This window comes from Limulus polyphemus, unplaced genomic scaffold, assembly GCF_000517525.1.
Source record: "Limulus polyphemus unplaced genomic scaffold, Limulus_polyphemus-2.1.2 Scaffold8209, whole genome shotgun sequence".
Lineage (NCBI taxonomy): Eukaryota > Metazoa > Arthropoda > Merostomata > Xiphosura > Limulidae > Limulus > Limulus polyphemus.
The window spans coordinates 10,639-12,991 of NW_013673819.1; the positions used below are offsets into that span (position 1 = coordinate 10,639).

Sequence of the window (2,353 nt, forward strand, 5' to 3'; positions counted from 1 at the left end):
ATTGGATGATTTGTGTCACGTCCCCACCCACATGTAATGTTGGATTGGATGATTTGTGTCACGTCCCCACCCACATGTAATGTTGGATTGGATGATTTGTGTCATGTCCCCACCCACATGTAATATAGGGTTGGATGATTTGTGTCACATCCCCACCCACATGTAATATTGGGTTGGATGATTTGTGTCATGTCCCCACCCATATGTAATATCAGGATGGACCATTTGTGTCACAATAATAACTTAGACTTGATGTGTTACAGTAGTCAGAACTGTCAATAGATGTGTTGTTCAGTTGTAGTGTATAAATCAATGAGTACTTGTATATGTTATGGAGAATGGAGTCAGCGTAGATTAAAAATGTAATTCATTATCTTTGTAGAGGAGTTATAAAAACCTTAATTTCAGTTCATACAACTGCCTGTAATCTATTTTCATACAAATGACTCGGGAGAAAAGGATTTATTTTATGACTTTTTTTTCACTTAGGTCAGTCCAAGCCATGCGATAAAGACTCCAGTGATTACCTGAAAGTCTTGTTTGACCCTGAACTTGACTGTTACTATGACCCAAGAACTGGGAAATATTATGAGCTTTTGTAATACCTTAATAATTAAACATTTTCTAACTTTTTCACAGTTTTTCATTCTCATTTGTGTTGTGTTCAAAAATAAATAGAGGTAGTGTAACTTTTTTGATATATATCCTTGTTGAAGGTTCTTTAATATATACTTATATCTCTGTTAGTGAATAAATATATATTTTTGTTGAAGGTTCTTTAAAAATATTTATATCTCTGTTAGTGAATGAAAATCAAGCAGAAATGTTTGTTTCATCTACAAGCTAGTTTGTGTGAAGAATGTACAGTTACTAAGTTTGTATATGTAATAAATAAAATACATTTCTGGATGTGTTGTGTAAGATCTGACCTTTTCACCTATTTAACAGTCTCTAAATGAAAGGACATATTTTAATGCTATGATGCAGCCAGATTAGACTGGCTGCATCATGCTATTGTACTAAATGCTATGATACAGCCAGATTAGACTGGCTGCATTGTGCTATTGTACTAGAATCTTCACATTCTTGTCTTTTCACAACATTGTAGTATGACCAAGAATTTATTTAACAAATACAGGAATTATTTAATAAAAATCAGAAGTCATCAAGTAGATTCCGTTTCTTTTGTCTGTAGAACCCTGAGAATAAAAAGATAATCTATTTGTATGTGACAAGTTAAAAATGTGGAATACTGTACCAGTAAACTTGGGTTTCACAGTGTGTGGTGATCATATATCATTAATACTGTACCAGTAAACTTGGGTTTCACAGAAAATAAACCTAGTAGAGAAGTCAGCAAACTGATACCACACACAATAAACACAGACACAGTTCTGCTCTGAAGTTAGCTACAAATTAGGAGTTGAGAGACAGGGTAAAAGTTAGTTAATATCTAGGAATTTAAAATATATATATGTATGTATGTATTAGAATTACATGATATTGTATAGGCTAATTAACCATGACAACCAATGATATATGATCACCACACACTGTGAAACCCAAGTTTATCGGTACAGTATTAATGATATATGATCATCACAACCCAAGTACAAAAATAGCAAACTGATACCACAAACAATAAACCAAGTACAGAAGTCAGCAAACTGATACCACACCCAAGTAGAGAAGTCAGGTCTCTGATACAACACATAGTAACCCAAGTACAGAAGTCAGCCAATTGATACCACACACAATAAACCCAGTAGAGAAGACAGCAAACTGATACAACACTCAGTAAACCCAGAAAGAGAAGTCAGGTCTCTGATACAACACACAGTAAATTTACTCTGTGTGTTGTATCAGAGACCTGACTTCTCTACTTGATTTACTGTGTGTTGTATCAGAGACCTGACTTCTCTTTCTGGGTTTACTGAGTGTTGTATCAGTTTGCTGTCTTCTCTACTGGGTTTATTGTGTATTGTATCAGAGACCTGACTTCTCTACTTGATTTACTCTGTGTGTTGTATCAGAGACCTGACTTCTCTACTGGGTTTACTGTGTGTTGTATCAGAGACCTGACTTCTCTACTTGATTTACTCTGTGTGTTGTATCAGAGACCTGACTTCTCTACTTGATTTACTCTGTGTGTTGTATCAGAGACCTGACTTCTCTACTTGGTTTACTGTGTGTTGTATCAGAGACCTGACTTATCTACTGGGTTTATTGTGTGTGGTATCAGAGACCTGACTTATCTACTGGGTTTATTGTGTGTGGTATCAGAGACCTGACTTATCTACTGGGTTTATTGTGTGTGGTATCAGAGACCTGACTTATCTACTGGGTTTATTGT

At 35.2% G+C, this 2,353-nt stretch overlaps 1 protein-coding gene across 2 annotated transcripts in view; it reads left to right on the plus strand.

Moving 5' to 3' along the window:
- Window positions 1-906, plus strand: part of LOC106475199 (uncharacterized protein YBL113C-like) — a 10,650-nt gene extending 9,744 nt beyond the window's left edge. For both annotated transcript variants that reach the window (XM_022379375.1, XM_013935895.2), the window contains exon 7: window positions 490-906. In XM_022379375.1, coding sequence (XP_022235083.1) covers window positions 490-602 — 113 coding nt within the window. In that variant the 3' untranslated portion in view covers window positions 603-906. The remainder of the gene's footprint in view (window positions 1-489) is intronic.
- The last annotated feature ends 1,447 nt before the right edge of the window (window positions 907-2,353 follow it).